Source organism: Polypterus senegalus, chromosome 17 (assembly GCF_016835505.1).
Source record: "Polypterus senegalus isolate Bchr_013 chromosome 17, ASM1683550v1, whole genome shotgun sequence".
Lineage (NCBI taxonomy): Eukaryota > Metazoa > Chordata > Cladistia > Polypteriformes > Polypteridae > Polypterus > Polypterus senegalus.
In genome coordinates, this window is record NC_053170.1 from 16,689,558 (window position 1) to 16,708,088 (window position 18,531).

At 35.9% G+C, this 18,531-nt stretch overlaps 1 protein-coding gene across 2 annotated transcripts in view; it reads right to left on the bottom strand.

Annotated features, from left to right (window-relative positions):
• LOC120517725 (zinc finger protein Aiolos-like) overlaps nucleotides 1-18,531 on the bottom strand; it is a 124,274-nt gene that overhangs the window by 47,490 nt on the left and 58,253 nt on the right. For both annotated transcript variants that reach the window (XM_039740184.1, XM_039740185.1), the window contains one exon: nucleotides 13,530-13,643. In XM_039740184.1, the coding sequence (XP_039596118.1) occupies nucleotides 13,530-13,643 (114 nt within the window). The remainder of the gene's footprint in view (nucleotides 1-13,529; nucleotides 13,644-18,531) is intronic.

Here is an 18,531-nt window from a genome sequence, read left to right on the forward strand (position 1 = left end):
AAAGTAATTATAACCAGAGGATCTCTGGTACTTTATTCCCTTTTGAATAGCTCAAAGGCTGGAATTTTATTGACGTCAATTTGCATTGGACTTTAACCTTGGGTTATTTTTTACAGACTTTTTAAAGAAAGTGAATGCACAGCACTAGAATTACAGAAGTTCTCTGGTAAAAATTACTTTACCCAACTCTCTGTTGTAATCCTAATCCTGTCAAAAAGGACTATGCAAACAATGTAATCTTAAACACTGTGGATTTGATCTTATGTGAAAATTTGCATATACACTGCAGTGTTCTCCCTAGCATCTTTTAGCCGGGTGCTCCGCCCGGCTGTCATCTCGCATGACATTGTGAGATGACAGCCGCAGATCATGCAGGCACAGGCAGATCTAATGATCTGCAGAAATGGCAAGGGACGAGCGGGCGGGTGGGCAAATACTGCTAAAGCTAATAGCGTGGATGAGGTGGAGCAGGGTTCACAAGCAAAGAGTATGGGGAGGTGGGGTTTCGAGAGCAGGCTGTACATGGTAATAGCGGGGGTGTAGCAGCTTAATACAGTAGCAAGGAGTATGGAGAGGTGGGAGAGCGAGAGGGGGCTGTACATGCTAATAGCGGGAGCGGCAGCAGTTCACAAGCAAAGAGGATGTGGAGGTGGGCGGGCAAGAGAAAGACTGATAAAATAAAAAAAGTCTAGTTGAAACAGCCTGTCAGATATCAGAAAAAAGGCATCAGGAAGTGATATCTCTGTTCTCAGCGTCAGCACAGTCTGTATAGTGCGGCTCTCTTCTTGTACAGTACATAGCACTCCTGTATATATATATATATATAATATATATACAGTTGTTTAAGTGTTAGGTGTGTTCTGTGTGCAAAAATCCTTGTAGCACTCACTGTGGATTGTGTTTAAAGTGACCCCATCTGTCGTTCTTATATTTGCTCATATTTGGACCTGCGTCCATATTGCAAAAAGTGTGCAGAAACCTTTGCAGCACGCACTGTGTCCTGAGCAAAAGTTTTGTCACTGAATTGCTGAGGGTTTTGTACGGAAGCGTATTACGGCCACGGTGAAGAAAAAAAAACTATATGTTGAGAATAAAGTTGAGATGTTGACTTTATTCTCGACATTTCCACTTTAATCTTGATGCTTATGACGAGAATAAAGTTGACATGTTGCTACATAACTTATGACGGGGTTTGAGAAAATCTAGTAAACATTCATTTTAAGATGAATTTTAGTTTACGATGTTCTACTTTAATGACAAACTACGAGAATAAAGTCAACATGTTGAATTTAACCTCGAGATAAATGGCGAGAATAAAGTAGAAAGGTCGAGAATAAAGTGGAAATGTCGACTTTATTCTCGACATAAGCGTCAAGATTAAAGTGGAAATGTCGAGAATGCGTATCTGCCGTAGTGCAAGTGTGAATTGAATATCCAACAGGCTCTCTCTTTCCCACTCAAAAGTCTTATTCATAGGTACTTTAAATTTTTTTCAAACGTTTTACCAAAATGAGCAAAAGAAGTGTTCAGAAAACAACACTGCTCAGTTATTTCAGAAAAGAGATATCACAAACTAATGAAGGTGCGGCGTCAACTCCTCATGTGGTAATTTCAGACAAAGACATTGCAGAGGCTGGTCCATCAGGGAAGTCTCTTCAGCACACACTCTGCCATTTGATAAATTTAAGCACCGCTTATCCGGCATAAACAAACAATGGTTTAAAGATTTTGATTGGCTAATGGTCAAAGAAAATGTTATGTAGTGCTCATTGTGCATGAAATACTCAAACAAACACCCCCCAAGAAGGGTGTTACTTTGGGTAAACGTGCCATACACAAGAATTTGAAAAGAACGCTTTCTGGACCATGAAAAAAGTAAAACGCACATTGAGTCTTCTGCTGATCTTTTAGGAAAGCGTGCACTATAGCAAAATGGAATTGGTCAAATTGAAAGATCTATATCTGTGTTAAATAACTTACAGAGAGATGCCTTTGTGGGAGCTTTAAGATCCATGCATTGTTTGGCAAAAAATGAGTTGCCACATACAACGTTGTTTGAAAAGCTGCTGGAACACTGTAAAGAAATAGGTTGTTTCTTTTTACAACATCTCAATATTGGTAAAAATGCACATTACATAATGCATAATGAATAATGCAAGAGCTGCTGGATGTCTTAGCATCAGAAATAAAATCTAACATACTGTAAAATATACACACAGAAAAGTTTTTCAGTATTCTGTGTGATGAAACCACAGATATCTTAGATGTAAAACAATTAATTATTTACATTAAATATGTTTGCCAGGTCACTAAAGAGGTCAGAATTAGTTTTGTATCAGCCCGCAATATGATTGATGGCAAAGTAGAGACTATAACCAACACACTGAGTGAGACTATGGACACTCTAGGCTTGAAAACTGCTAATCTGGTTGGACTAGGGTCAGATGGAGCGGCTATTATAATTGGAAAACACAAAGGTGTGGCAAAACTGCTTAGAGATAAAACATCTGGACTCTTGGTCAACTGCAACTGTGTAAACCGCCAATTGGTCCTTGCAAGTGCCCAAGCAGCAGCTGCGGTACCTTATTTAACAAAACTAAACATCTTAAGGCAGCTATTCTATTTCTTCCAAAATTTTTCAGTTAGGATGGCTGGTTTAACAGAAATTCAAAATATTCTGAACATTCCACAGATTAAGCTGAAAATGGCCAGTGACACTAGATGGCTGTCTGATGACTTTGCAGTACAGCCACTACGACAGTGTACGATGAGTAATCTCCTTGGAGGGCCCAGATCCTGGGGACTTTGATTATGGGAAAGCTGCAGACAACTGGGCCTCTAGGGAGAAAAGAAGAATAAATATTTAACTGAAGACACATATGCAAGTTGGCTTTGAAGAATATTTTTTAGTTTTTCTCCATTAGGTTTCCTATACTTTTTTTCATTGTTTTTCACTTTTCTTCCCGACAGCAACAATTTTTGTGCCTCTTGGTTTATGTCATAACAATTGTTATTTAAAATTTTTGTTAGGGTTGCAGGATCCTGAATTGGATACTTCTTAAATTTAATAAAAATATTTTGGCACAAGTGTCAAACCTTAAAAAAGGAAGCCATATTGAGCTTTGGAAAATAATTAATAATAATTAACTAATAAAAATGCTGCACATTTAATTTTCCCCACCACCAAATTTCCCCATCCCACCCCACCCGGCTACTTTTTCTTGCCACCCAGGCTGGAAAAAATTACTGGGGAGAAAACTGCACTGCCATGTTATCCCTGTGCACAACAGGAGACTTACTCATGATGATATAGGAATTAAATAAAAGCAACTAAAAATAAGCTAAAAAAATCAATAACTCATAAATTCCAATGCTGAGGAATTCAAATTGTAATTTCAAATATACCTACAGGATTATGAATTGCAATTTAAATGGAATTTTAGGAAGCTGAATTTAATTTAACAAATATCTATAGTAATGTACATATTTCCAAAAATGAATGTCATGAAATGTTAAAGGTTCTTTTCTGTTGGTATTTATGCATGAGGAATAGTTTGATTACAGTAAATTAAACAGAAGTGAGAATTTGAAGTTAACAGTTAACAGAAGTGAGTGGTATAACAATAGAAACAAGACACTAGTAGAAAACAGTGCCAACAAGTGGATTTGACAAAATTGTATCTATCAGTAAAAGATTACTTAAAAATTGAGATTACAAATGTAAGCTACCATACAAAGTGATGGAGATGTGTCTTGCCCTGCTGCTATATTGTAATGCATGATCCCTCAAATATTGAAAAATTCATGTCATGTCATTCATGTATTTCACTTTTTTTTTGCACAAATTCATCCTTTCACCTTTAAATAAACGAATTGCTCTGAAAAATTCAAATAAAACATTCACCTTTCCTTTATTAACAAATGAAAATGAGTTGAAAATTGTTCCTGACATACATTATAACTGAATATTTTTGATTATTTAATGTTAAATTTGATTATGTTTGAACTGTAATGCTTTACAAGTCAAACAATATCATAGAATTTAGTGAATTTTATTTCTGTTTCCTGTCTAATCTAAATTTGTTTCTGTTTCCATGGAGCTGGTTGCAATATGAATTCCAATTTCATATCTAGGAACTGAATTAGAATTTACCACTTTTTCTCAGTTCAATTCATGAATGTCATCAACCCGAACAAGTTTAGGTAACATCAAGTATGAAAACCCTAATGTCTAAGGAAAAAATGGGACAACCAAAATTGGACAAGAAAAATAAGAATGACATTAAAATACTGACCATTTTAATAAAAACATATATAATATAATATGGTTTACGCTGATTTTCCTATATTTTATAGCAAAATGTTCACTATTTATGTCTATTGTTTCAAGATATCATTTAGTTAAAATATGGCATTCACACACACATACATATTGTCACAGGCAGCTGGGGGTGGAGCTCAGCCGGGACGCCCGAGGGGACTGGAGGAGGGCTGGTGCCTCCTCCCGACCATGAGGGGGTGACCACCCTGGTTTTGTTGGTGGCCTAGGGTAGGGGGCTTGGACGACCAACCCTGTAGGGGCCCGTGGCCACCGCCAGGCCGCACCCCGGTGCCTAAAGAACCCTGGAGCCCAGCACTTCCGCCACATCAGGAAGTGCTGGGGGGAAGAAGAGTGGAAACAGCTGGAGGGCTTCCTGGTGCGCAGCCGGCACTTCCGCCACATGGGGGCATGTCCAAGGAGGAGTGCCGGGAAGCAGCTGGAGCCCATCCGGGGTGGAATAAAAGGGGCCGCTCTGACACGCATCTGACACGCCTCCTTTTTACTGTTTTCTCACAGCTTGGATTGCTGCTGTCATAATCAGTTTGAGTTTCAAGGTTTGTTTCAATTACGTTAGTATTTGCAGGACTTGTGTTGAAGTGACATTCGGCATCTGTCAAGCGTTGTAAGCATACACCTGGCTTCATCGATAACTTCGCATCCAGGTTTTGAGAGTTTAAACATTCATTAACATCAAAGTGTCCACTACTGAAATCGTCACCTGTGAATCTAAGATGTTTAAGAGGCATTGGCGGTTGTCCAAAGGTGTAAAATATTTGGCCATTTCGGTACACTTAAAAGCGACAACCGAACAATTCAGCGGCAGCCATCAACTCACATGCAGAAGCATTGGTGAAGGGCTTAAGCATTTCACTCTTATAGTGCCCTTGTGTAGTATAATTATCTCCTGTACCATCATCAGTCCACACCTTGAGCCTGTCCCAGTCATTCAATACATAAGACACAATGTTCCTCCGGATATCAAGATTGAGCCTGATATGGCCGTGCAATATGTAACACAGAGAATGGAAAAGGCAGGCGGCATCTCCGGGCATGGAAACCACTCGGTAAGTGACAGTTCTTTGATCGATGGTAATCACCTCGATGGACATCTCACCACCCAAATTGCTACTCGCGAATCTAAGATGTTTAACAGGCATTCCCGGTATTAACTTGTGGATTTGCCTGCGAATATTTAGCGGCAACATGTCTATGAACTTGTGGAATTGCCTGCAAGTATTTAGCGACAGAGTCTCTATGAACTTGTGGATTAGCCCGCGAGTATTTAGCAGCAGCATCTCTATGAACTTGTGGATTTGCCTGCGAGTATTTAGTGACAGGGTGTCTAGTAACTTGTGGATTTTTCTGTGAGTATTTGGCGGCAACGTCACAAAGTTATTTCCGTCTAGCTGCATCAGAAAATGTACCACGATGTCTGACACACCTCCTTTTTCCTGTTTTCTCACAGCTTGGATTGCTGCTGATGGACGGCCTTATATGGGCAGGCAGTCAATTAAGTGGGAGGCGTGGGGATGGGGAACGCAATATAGGCAGGCAGCCAACTATGTGGGAGGCGTGGTGATGGGGGACGCAACTCCGCCTCACACAGTGAGCGAGCTGCAGGCTATGGACGTATATATGTACCTAAGTAGGATTCAGTAATGACCGTTACGCGTAGAATTTCGAAATGAAACCTGCCTAACTTTTGTAAGTAACTTGTAAGGAATGAGCCTGCCAAATTTCAGTCTTCTACCTACACGGGAAGTTGGAGAATTAGTGATGAGTGAGTGAGTGAGTGAGTCAGTCAGTCAGTCAGTCAGTGAGGGCTTTGCCTTTTATTAGTATAGATTATTGTATATAACATATCCCCACCTTCCCTTCTATATCTATAACCTCAGGCAATTAGATGTACTAAAAAGACAAGTAGAAGTTAAGTTACAGTTTAAACAATGTATTATTGATAATATTCACAAATAATAACAATATGCAAAGTACATTTGAATATTGGCAACCATACAACCTGATTAAATGGTGATGTATAGTTTCAGGCAGCACACAGACTTGTTGTTATTTAAAATGTCTCTAGTTAAGGCATCATTTGTGCTCAGCTTTCAGCCAAATGTCTGCTCAATATGGCTGAAGCCGAGCTGTGCTCTCCATTGTGTTGTCCTTTCAGTTCATGGTGTGATGGTCTTCTTCATCAGATCAGTAAGAGATTCTCCGTCATTATCAAAGGTTAGTAAGAAAGAGAGAGAGATGCTCCTTCATCATCAGAGGTTAGTAAGAGAGATAGAATGCGGTTGAGCAAGCAGATTTATAGATTCTCTGTCCAACCCCTAGAGCCAATAGGACATCATGGTACTTAAAGGCCTCTGAGACAAGCCAATTCCAAACAGCCATACCTCAGACCAATGGGGAACAGAACATCTTAACAACCGCCATACCCCAAGACCATATATTAAGGTAACCTGGCTTCCTTGCGGGGTTTGAAAAACTTTAGCAGAGAAACACTCGCCAAACTGGTTTAAGGCACATCCCCCCAACTCTGTTGTAAAATTACAAAGAGACTCGGTCTTAAAGGGGGGAAGGGGGGGGGTAAACCTGAATACTTTTCACTAAAGTAACACTAAATTACATTGCTTTGCCTAAATTACAAATACAGAAATACAAAATATTTATCAAGTTAGGGTTGCATCAAGATGATGCAAAATCTCACAACACAACAGGTACCAAATAAAATATCTGCACTGGCCTTTACTGCTGTCATCAGAGCGATTTATCTCATTTGAAAAATTTAGGTGACACAATTATATAGGATTTATTGGCTTTATATGGCCAATAAATATCATACAATATTTATATCAGACAATAATACTAGAGGGAATTTTCTAGGTGCACATACATTTATGATTTGTAAGCAGGCCAAGTTTGGGAAGGATTTACAAACATTTACTTTTGCATATAAATGTTTTATAAATCTTTCATGGGAAATTTTACAAAATAATTGTACATTCGGAGCTGGTTCACTGTAAGCATGTTTTTATAAACAGGTCCCTGGACTTCAAAATATCACAAAAAGTAAACAACATGCAACACTGATAATGCAGAGAACAAAAGGAAGAAAACAGATACAGTAAAGCACCTACAACTGATACTCACTCACAGCCTTTATGTGTCCGAGGGTAGACAAAGTCAGGAGCTGATACCCATTTGGAAAAATGTTAGAGCATTCAAGGAGGGAAAATGACAGATTCAAACCCAGTGCCTCACAACTCTTCAAGCAAAGTATGGGCCCCTCAATATTCAATACTAAAATGTAATTTATTTAGTCTTGGTATTTAGAGATGCTGAAGGATAGATGACCCATTTATTCTAGCCACCATGAGCTAAAGAAAAGAAGGTTGAAAAAGTAAAACTTCCAGAGTTTGAAGGAGTTTGACCAAGAGGTTTTCCAACAGGACTCTGATATACTATAGTCTTTGCAATTATTGATATTTGTTCAAACTGTTTTCAATGAAGGTGAGTAAATGGTAGGTAAGTGAGGCACAACAGGAGGTGTATTTGAGTTGAAAGGTGGTTATTGACAATAATAAACATTATAAAAAAATGCAAAAAGCAGAAGGTAGTTGTTCGGGATCATCCCAAAGTATTGTATGCAAAGTATGCACTGGAAATACTGGACTCGCATAGGTGACAGTAAATGTCTGCTTCAGGTCTCACTGCAAATTGTTTACCAGAGATAAGGTAGTGTAATGAACAATTTGGAACTATATGTATTTTTACTTGGGGGTTTTAACTGAAAATTATATATTTTACAATATACATAGCCACGAGATTGATGCAGCAGGCAGAGTTCTTCACTGGACTAGCAAGATGTGGTTAGGTACTTTCTTCAAGACAGCACAAAGAAATGTCACTGAGGTTAAATATTTTTTATTTTTAAAAATGTAGCAGATTGGATCAGAGGGAAAAGGGACCTGCAAAGGAACACAAGAGATTTCCAAAACAGATCTCAACAATACATAAGAACAGAAGAAACGAGGAAGGACGAACAGGAAATTTGGACCTCATGGACTATAATTTTAGGAGTCCTGTATCATCTAAAATTTGAATAGAGAGTCATGACATTACTATCAAACCTATAAAAGCATGCAGGTTGTTCATCAAAAAATGGAACAGGAGTTCAGATATTTTGAGACTTTATGCTATATTCCAAGAGCATAATGGATGGTCAGGTTAAAATTGGAGGTACGATCTGTGAATGGAAGGGCTGTAACAAACATGGGGTTTGTTAGAGTGGATTCAATTAGTGCATTTATATGCACTTTAATAACCCGGTTATTCAAAGAAACATGGTTTTTAAAATGCCACATAAACTCTCATTCTGGTTAGAGAAACTGGGATATTGTTTTTTGAGAAACCAGGTTACCACAGGTAGATTTCTCCAGGACTAATCCAGTCATATGGCCATGTAAACCGTTAACCAGGATAAAGTTAAGGGTTTTGTAGTCTACACGTGTGTATTGTACTCCCTGTTAGCCAGTGCATGTTTTAGCTTCACACATTCTTCTAGCAGCTATAAGTAGAAGATGGTAGTAGCATCCACAAAGATAAATCTTCTCAGGAAAATGATTGGGTAATCTCATTATTCCTTCTCCTGGATGAAATAATCTTTACAAATTTTTCAGAAATTGCTACATTTATGTTGATGAGCTGATCATACAGTGCTAGGCTCAGCAGCAACATTTTGGGAGTAGCAGGGAAGTGTGTTAAGTAACGTGTATGTAACGTGCATTAAGCAGTCCAATTACTTGTTAAAGTTGCAAACAACCTAACATTATTCTTATTTAACTGATGTAAAATACCTGAGTTAATATTATCCCAGCAGCAGTGCATGTATGGTAAGAAGCAAACATACTGGTATGCTACTCCTTTGCAGGGCTCAATCACAAAGCCAACAGAAACCTATCAATAAATTGTCACTTTAGTGTTAAACTAGCTATAAATGCAAAGAATTGTTAATTATTATTATTTGCTATAGATATGTTGAAATAGTGTGATCGGGTGATGCAGAGGCCGGTGTACACACTGCAAATCATTAGTTTACTTCAAAGCACATCAAGGACTACAGACATTTAATAAAAATAGGAATATTATCACAATTCGCTGTGTTTATCATAGTTTTGCAAGGACACGTACTGTAAATGCACTCAATGTAAATCCAAGGAGGGGAGGTTATGCAGGGTTAATATTCCTAAGGGGGACAAAGTCAAAGCCTAGCACAATAACTCAAAATCAGGCACTGAATTTCCTCCATCTTACCGATCGCAAAAAACAAGAGTTGCATTTTTAGGTCTGAGTATTTTATTATTCCGCAGTCAGGTAGATATTACAGGTCTAAATGTGGACCACCATTTGACAGCTGGGGGAACACTAAGCATTAACAAAGCTGATTATGCCAGCTATATTCATTATATTAACTGGTAGTCAAGATAGATATGGGAATAACCAGCCTGAAAAGGATTCTGTTATAGATGTTCTCCTTTCTTTAATAACTGACTAAAATGTACTTTGGAGATTTTTCATTTATCTGGAAATTTTATGTCATCTTCCCCTCTAAATTATGCATCTCAAGAATTCGTATGCCTCAAATATATCCATAACCAAATCTTTGAACATACTTTAACTTCCACATATTTTAGTCTTTTGACAGGAATTTATTGCTGGGTGAATGGGTGAATGTAATTCCTCTCTTATGATCACCTAAAAAGTATTTTACAAAGTCCTCTTTTTCAAAGACACCCTATTGTTGAGATACTGTAATCTGTAGTTATTGTGGCTACTCTTATGTTTTGAACTGCTATTTCTCATGTTTATAAAAGTCTTTCATTCATTCTGCACTTTTGAATTTTCGCATGTTTTTATTTTGGTTTAAACTTTCCATTATTTCATGAATATTAATTGTATTGAACTCTTTCTGTGGCATCTTTCCTTTGTATTGTGCTGTTATTTGGTAAATACTATAGAATTAACTTCTTAATAAGAGAATAAGTAATTGTAATCTTACTGGCTTCTTCGCCTTTTTGCCTTTAAAGGATTAATTTAATATAGAAAGTGGGCTTGAAGTCCTGTCACAAGGCCTTTACATGGTTTCCTTAAATTTTTTTTTCTTCATGATGGGGCTTTTTGAGTATTAAGTAAAATAGATAGTTTTCATCACACTGACAATATTAGACTCCATTCAGTGATATGAGTTCTGCAAAAAATAGCTGTATTAGAGACCACTTTGTTGTTTACAATAATTAATTTTGTGTTATATGTTTATAATTATCTTACAAGGATTTGAATATTGTCTTCAATTGAACATTAGAGTTGTTTTTATGTTGATGGCAATAATTACAATTAAATACGTTGAGGTTCCATATGGCAGTGCAATAAATGTGAAAATGTCCAGTGGTATCATAATTTCTATAGCCATTGAACAGAAGTCCAGCTCTTTTCAGTTTAATGGTTTCTAAATGATCTGAATGACATCTAGGTGTACTTTGGCTAATTGCAACCATTACATTACATGTCACAACTACTGAATTTTCTTTTAACAACTGCATTTCCTTTAAAGAAATGGTAGCAGTATTTTATTTGGCTGATGGATCTGCTCCATGAAAAGTGAGAAGACTAACACTTCACTGAATATCTGAAAGGTTCTCCAAGTGCCAATAAGTTTACATTACCTTTTTAGCTTTTGAATAGTGAATGCTGTACTTTACAAGTAATACTGTAAAAGTAATAGTCCATTCTCAGTTTGTTACATTTTCTTTCATCAATGTTAATGTATAGTAGTAGAACTTAGAATGTAGCAGAATGTATTAAACAGAAAACATTTTATTTAAGTTTCAATGCATGTGGAAAAATAGGTCATGGTCTGCCAGAAACTGCCATGCAAACTGAGCAATTTCTCAGATACCAAGCTGGTATTTGTCCGTTTATGGTAAAACTAAATCTAGGATTAATGATGCCGCCAAATTATAAAAAACTATCACAGCTAGCCCTGATATCCAGTACAGATCATGCTGTGGTTTTCCTCAGCCTAGTTTCTGAATGACAAGTTAATGAAGCACATAGTTTGAAGTGAAATGTAAATAAAATATGACCTTTGCTTAAACATATACATAAAAATTGAAATTAAAGGTATATTTTGTGGTGTAGCGTATAAAGCAAACAAAAGTTAAAACCATTTTTTGCTGTCTGCCTGCTAGAATGCTATGGTATATTATACACATGATTTAAAACCTATAACAAAATAAACTTAAGCTGTAGGTCCACTCCATTACCTAGGGCAAATGCCCCAAACACACACACATACACACAAATATGTAAAAAATAAAATAAAACCACCAACCACACGTGTATGGCAGGAATAAAAAAGCTACTGAAAACAAGGTAGAAGGTGATTATGCATTCAGAACACCTGAAACATTATATAATTAGAGCAATATTCAATGCACATTACACACTTTTTGAGTGCCTCATACATCATTTACAGTGCTGCCTGAAAATGACTACAAATATACAGCTTTAGCCCAGTAAACTATTGTGGTTCAAAGTTATCTCAAAGGAAGGAAGAGCTGATATAAACATAGCTCATGGGAGAGATGAGACAAGATTTTACAAGACCTTTATCATGGGTACTATAGTTGAATATGTTTCTGATAAATGCCATTCACTAGACAAATAACATTAGAATAATCTGCTCCTTGATTACACTGATATTAATAGATCTAGTCAGATGAAAAAATCAAGACAAATCTACTGCAAACTGCTGGAACATTTTATTTTAAATGTTGCATTTTCGCAACTAAAAAAAATTAACAGACAATACATTTAAAGACCTAACTTATGTTCTTTTCTTCTTTAAATAACTCTTACAAATCTTTGAAGGTAATGCTCCAACGGCATTTTAAACAATAGTTTGAAGTCCCTTTTCTTGCTACTGCTTGATTTAACATAATTTTAGAGACACTTTTGAATCAACCACTGTATTTAAAAATGGGCAATATACAGTATAACAGCTGCCAGAGACTACTTCAGGCATTTCAATACAAAACTAGATGTAAAAAGTATTTTTTCACTTCTGATAATAGTTCCTCATGTGGTCATATTTTTAAATATTAAGAATCAAGTATATAATATATCAATAAACTTCATAAAATTGAATTCAAGATTAGTTTATTAAAACGGGATAGTTAAAAGAAATTTATTTAGGTTTGTCACATGCACAGTAGTATAATGAAATGCCTATTTGTATGCTACTTCATGTCCACAGAAGGATTAACAGATGAAATTGCAAAAACATTTAAAACTATCAAAAGTCATATTAAAGAGGCATATACATAAATTAAGTGTATTGGCACACATTACGAGAGAAAACTGTGACTTTTTAATGCTTCTTTTTTATCACATAAAAAGCAGCAATCAATGTGTCAAGATTTGTTTTAAATTTACATACTGTACAAAGCAAAAAGTGAAGGTTTTAGTTTTTAGAAAAGAACATTATCAGAAGCAAGGCCACATTGCAGTCATTGGAAGAGCACCTTCATCCGTTATTTCGGAGACAATTTGTAATTCCTCAAATGTTAATATTTACAGTCAGTGGTCTTTGTAGAGTTCTCAAGAAGTACAAAATAGTGAGTACTGAATAAAGTAGTTGTATACTTTCATTTTCTTAGGTGAAAAATCTGCCATGACGTGCACTCACCACTGAGAACATGATGAGTACTGGCACAGGAACACCTCCAAAATGGAAATGGTGCATATGTACTTTTTGTTAACTGTCCTGAACCTGCATGTACTACTTGTGCTATACTATATACAAAATTTAAATTCTGTTTTTGTTAACTGATTAACTTTTTATTGACCAATTAGCTGAGAGGATTAACACAATTAAACTGTTATTCAGTTTTTAATTACCGAATTGCACTTTGTAAAACATTTTTTTCTATTGTGTAAGCATGCTTGCACAAAGAATAGAAAAAAAAAACCACACAAGCAAGTTTTTTTAACTCTTCTGTTATGTTTCGAAAAGCAATTCAAGATTACCTTTATCTTAACAAATCTACAGAATAGGCTACAGTACGTCCTTAGTCATCAGAAGAGGTGAAGTTTTAAATAAACAACACTGTCTGGCAAGAGACAGTGGGTTATATAATCTTACCCACTTCCAGGCCCTTGTTTTGCATATAAATATGGCACCGCTCCTTGTGTTCCTCCAGAGAGCTACGCTGCTTGTAGCTTCGCCCACAATAATTACATTTGTATGGCTTTTCCACTGTAATAAAATAAAGGCAGAAAATCCATTAATGGACACATTTAAAGTACTTCCAATACTCAATGTTCTGTCAGCTCTGTAAATGAAGGATGCTAGGTGTCTGTCTTCAACAGCATTTACTTATACCATGTTTCTTTTTAAAGCTTTAAGCCAAAGCCCAATTTTCTGTGATTTGATGCAGCAGACAACTCCAACAGAACATAATCAAAACACAGAACAGCATAAATTTTGCATTCAGGCACTAAATCATTACTTTTAATGAAAAACTCTGGATTGATTTGGACCAGAAAATAACTTTAGGACCTTAAATTGGTTATAATTTTCAACTATTATCAGTATTAAATATATCAAAGACATAATGAATTGCAATGTGGTTACATTCATCTCACTTTCTAATTTGTCAATGCTGTATTAAAATTGTTCACCCAATTTAATGGTAAATTGACTCATGCCAAATTGCATCATGTTATAGAGTTAGATAGATAGATAGATAGATAGATAGATAGATAGATAGATAGATAGATAGATAGATAGATAGATAGATAGATAGATAGATAGATAGATAGATAGATACTTTATTAATCCCAAGGGGAAATTCAGATAATCCAGCAGCAGTATACTGATACAAAAAACAATATTAAAGAGTAATAAAAATGCATGTAAAAACAGACAATAACTTTGAATAATGTTAGTGTTTACCAACCCAAGTGGAATTGAAGAGTCGCATAGTGTTGGGGAGGAACGATCTCCTCAGTCTGTCAGTGGAGCAGGACGGTGACAGCAGTCTGTCACTGTAGCTACTCCTCTGCCTGGAGATGACACTATTCAGTGGATGCAGTGGATTCTCCATGATTGACAGGAGCTTGCTCAGCACCTGTCGCTCTGCTACAGATGTTAAACTGTCCAACTTCATTCCTACAATAGAGCCTGCCTTCCTCACAAGTTTGTCCAGGCGTGAGACGTCCTTCTTCTTTATGCTGCCTCCCCAGCACACCACCAAGTAGAAGAGTGCACTCGCCACAACAATATTATTTTTGATTTTGTGCATTGTGTATCAATTTCCTTTCAATAAGATAATTACAAGACTCTGGCCAGGGCTATGCAACAGTTCTGAGAAAGATCTTGTGAAATCTTGTAAATTGATTTGTGAAATGGGGATAACTGTCCAGCTATCAATATTTTAAATGAGCATAGTAACATCTTTTTGTGGTTGTATCTATGACGGTATATCAAAAAGTAAAGGCAATTTATTGAATAAATAAAAAAGAAATTTTAAATACTTCTGGTATAACTTTTCAGCATATTATTTTGCTTTTCAAATGCTTCATTCTAATTGTTAAATGTCCATGCTTTGTTTCAGGGGATATGACTATCACACAAAGCAATTCCTTATATTCCTGACTGGAAAATGTTGCCTCAAATACACTTTGATTAAAAAGAAAATAATGCATGAACTTGTGAACACTGGCCCATTTTCACCTAAAATTAGATTTCTATACTGAGCAAAAAACATGATATTCTGTGCTCATTGTATTGTGCTTTTTATGCTGATTACAGAGATAGCAAAACTAAAAGTTATGTTACTGATAACAATGCACTTTTTAAAAGAAGTATTAAGTGAGTTTGTTTGGGTTCTTTTCTCATTTTACTTAAGAAATGACTCAAGGACGCATTGCTATTTGCACTCACCTATAAATGACCTCACCTTCAAGGGTGTTAGTGCTATTGATATCTGATGTGCCTTAAGCAGCAAATTCTCACTCTATACTAATATATTGCTTCAGAGATATTAATACACTAAACAAAAATGGCAGAAGTCCAGCTTCCCTCGCTACTAGCTACACTTCAGATGTATTGCTTAATCTATTTCCAGCAGATAAACATCTTTATCTTGACCACTGTCTACTGATGCAAATGTGTGCTGCACGTGAGCAGTTTAACAGTGTTTCTGATTCTACATCTTCTGGCTAGGTCCAAAACTTACTTGTCTCTGCTTCTGTTTAAACGGGATGATAAAATAAAAAGTTTTTGCAAGCACAGTCAGCATTTCATTTCATAAAAGACCAGATATCCAGTCATGTTTAACCCATTTTGCCTTCAGAACGTCATGCTATGCTGAACATATCAGGCATAACAAACAGATCAATTCTATAAGGGAAGCAACACCCACAGTTACACTTATACAAGCCCAGTATAACACATCATGCATATCTACAGAATAAGTGAGGAAACTGGGGAAACTGTATAAAGCAGAAAGTCACTGGGTCATATCCAAGGGCAGTGGCGCAGCAGAGCTAACCAATGCACCCAAATGTTACCTGCAGAACATTTGTTTATTTATAAATAACTCTGAACATCAATGCAAAACATGGTAGGTGAAAGACTAGAAAGCACCACATTGCTTCCAAAAATTAAAAAAAAAAATACTGATTTGCATAATGCTGAGCAGCAAGATTTATAATTCTTCCTAGATACTGTGCAATATATACCCATGTCTGATTTAAACAAGGGAAATAATGGTGACAGCTAGAATTAACACTTAGATAACTTATATATACACCATTACCCACCAGAAAGGCACAAGTGTATTTCTGTAGCATTTGACAGCAGGTGTATTGTAAATAAACTTTATTTCCAAATGTTAAATATAAATCAAAACATGCTCACACTAAACGTTTCATTAATACTTTTATAGTTTTTGTGCAATTCTGGCCAATACAAAGCAAAAACTACATACAATAGCTGCACTATTAGCTGTATAGAGAAGAGCTCTCAGGCTTTACTGGAGTAGTCATTACTCAAAAATCGATAGTAAACAGAAAAGCACATTTGATTAAATACTTTTGTATAGAGTTTAACCCAAACAAGAGGAGATATGACTAAAATAAGTTCTGTGAAGGGACTAATTAAGTAGATGTCATTTTCACTTTCAAAAGATGGGGTTGTAAAGTGGCTACAGGTTAAAACAATTTCTTAATTACAAAATCAATTATTTTGGTTAATGGTACAAGACAGTTCATTAGATAGTATGCTCTTTGTACCTAATATTACATTGCTGTGTCAGAAATTCCAGTTTATATTTTACTTGTTTGGGAAAATCAAAACAATAGGTGAGCTTTAGAACACCTCAGTTCTCCAACCACAATGTCTAAATATTTTATTAAAACCAGTTACTTAATGATAAGCACACATAAAGGTGAAACTGGCAACAATTAGGCATATTAGCTGTTGTCTTCCTTGTTATTTATAACACATAGGTAACTGATTTATGAGGCAGTCTAGTTGCTTATCCAAGTTTCTTGTGATCTTGAACTAGATAAGCAGGGTAAAGGAACATTCAATGTTGGGTTCCTCCGTGTTAATGATAAGAATTTAAAATTATACGTGGTACTTCATTAATATAAAGCAAAACAAAAAATGAATATAGTCTTGTGTAGTAAAAGACATGGCAGCGGTACGTTTTAAAGAGAAGTAAAAAGACACATCTTTAATTCCAAGATGAAAGACAAACTTATAGAGGTAGCCATGTGATACAATGGGGAATTAAATTAGCAATAAGCTTGACATTAAATTAAAAAATTGCTTTGAAGGAAACACTTCTGTCACTGCTGCTCTCCTCTTTCAGGACCTGAACTGCCTACCTCTGCACTTCTTCAATCAACAGCTGTGGTAAAAATGGAAGCTGATCAAGAGTACATTTCATGAATTTTAAAATATAATTCTTCACACATATAACCATGCAAAATGTAAAAATTCATGTAGCAATATATTCTGACTTAATATAATTGCAATTACACCAGGTAATTACAAATTAATGACCTGATAAAAAGTCTACTCCTTGTACACTATTCGTTACAGATATAGTGAGTTAAAGGCCTTTCTAAAAGCTATTAGAGTTGTCACAGATGAAAAAAACGTCAGCTCGTTGTTGGTTTGTTGTTAGGAGGTTTTCATTATTCTGCTATTACTTCAAAGCTTGCAGCATTTTTGCAACATATGAACTTAGAATTAGATAATAATGCAAATAACAAAAAAGTGATGCTGGGTTGAATGGCCTGTCCTTGAGGAAACTGCTCTTATTTTATTTTTATAAATACAGTTCACAGTTTTGAATTGCATGTAAGTCATTTACTAAACCACATAACTTATGTACACTATATGTAGGGTTAGCTTAAGCACAGCATATGCAGGATTAGACAATACTCTGCAAATATAGTAACTTACAAATAAAAAAATTAAGGTTCTCATCAGCTGTAGTAGTTGATTTTGACACAGACTCTTGAGAAATGTCCTGACACACATGTTTAGCACATTAGTCAGGGTTGGATGACCTGTGCTGTACCCTAGCATATGGATCATTGCTTCACAAACTACTACCATTATACAGCTGAGCAAGGGGATGGGTTCTTATGAAATGTAGATTGTGTTTCATGAAAAGAAAGCAAAATGATTTCTCCACAGGTGACTTCATTTTTAGTCATGATGCTAGTTCTAGTTGACAATGACTGGATTACCACCTGCTTTGTCTGTAGTAGTGCCACTTTTAACAGCACTAGTAGAACCCTAAATACTCACTCTTTTATTTTCATAATCATACAAAAAAACTGTAGTTCATTTGTTATAAATTTGCTCAAAATATTTTGGCTAATGCTGTGCATGACACTCGGAAAAAAATGCATTACTGAACTGGAAATTTAAATAAGATGTACTTCCTTTAGGTTGAGGCCATTTTGATTTTTTTGTAAATGCAGTCATCGGTTGCACATTTTCCCCAAAACACTTTCTAAGAGAAAAGGAAATACAGTAGAAACAGACTGGAATTGTTGACATACATCTAAGACCAGAGTATGTCGTTTATAAATCATTTAAACACAAAAATGTTTGTTCA